The sequence below is a fragment of the Apaloderma vittatum genome, unplaced genomic scaffold (assembly GCF_000703405.1).
Source record: "Apaloderma vittatum isolate BGI_N311 unplaced genomic scaffold, ASM70340v1 scaffold38468, whole genome shotgun sequence".
Taxonomy (NCBI): Eukaryota; Metazoa; Chordata; class Aves; order Trogoniformes; family Trogonidae; genus Apaloderma; species Apaloderma vittatum.
In genome coordinates, this window is record NW_009731931.1 from 823 (window position 1) to 1,136 (window position 314).

General features: G+C 65.6%; 1 protein-coding gene across 1 annotated transcript in view; it reads left to right on the forward strand.

Annotated features, from left to right (window-relative positions):
- Positions 1-314, forward strand: part of LOC104278401 (rhomboid-related protein 1-like) — a gene marked incomplete at both ends in the record, with an annotated part of 1,908 nt that overhangs the window by 544 nt on the left and 1,050 nt on the right. The window contains 1 exon segment of the mRNA XM_009875358.1: positions 1-95. Coding sequence (XP_009873660.1) covers positions 1-95 — 95 coding nt within the window.

Here is a 314-nt window from a genome sequence, read left to right on the forward strand (position 1 = left end):
CTTTGGACCCCGCCAAGCTCGACATGCTGGTGGCCCTGGCTCAGGGCAACGACGAGGGGCAGGTCTGCTATCAGGAGCTGGTAGACCTGGTCAGTGCCGGGGGCAACAGCTGCGGGGACGTTGTGGGAGAGCAGCTGGATCCCAGCCTGGGGTGGGCTCTGGGCACCTCTCTGTGCCCCTGGGGAGGAACACAGACACCCGTTGTCCCCACGGGCTCCCCTGGTGTAGGATGAAGTCACAACCTCGGGTTGGCTTGTCCTACCAAGGCTGTGGCACGGGGTGATGGCGATGGGCAAGAGGGGGGCCACAAGGCC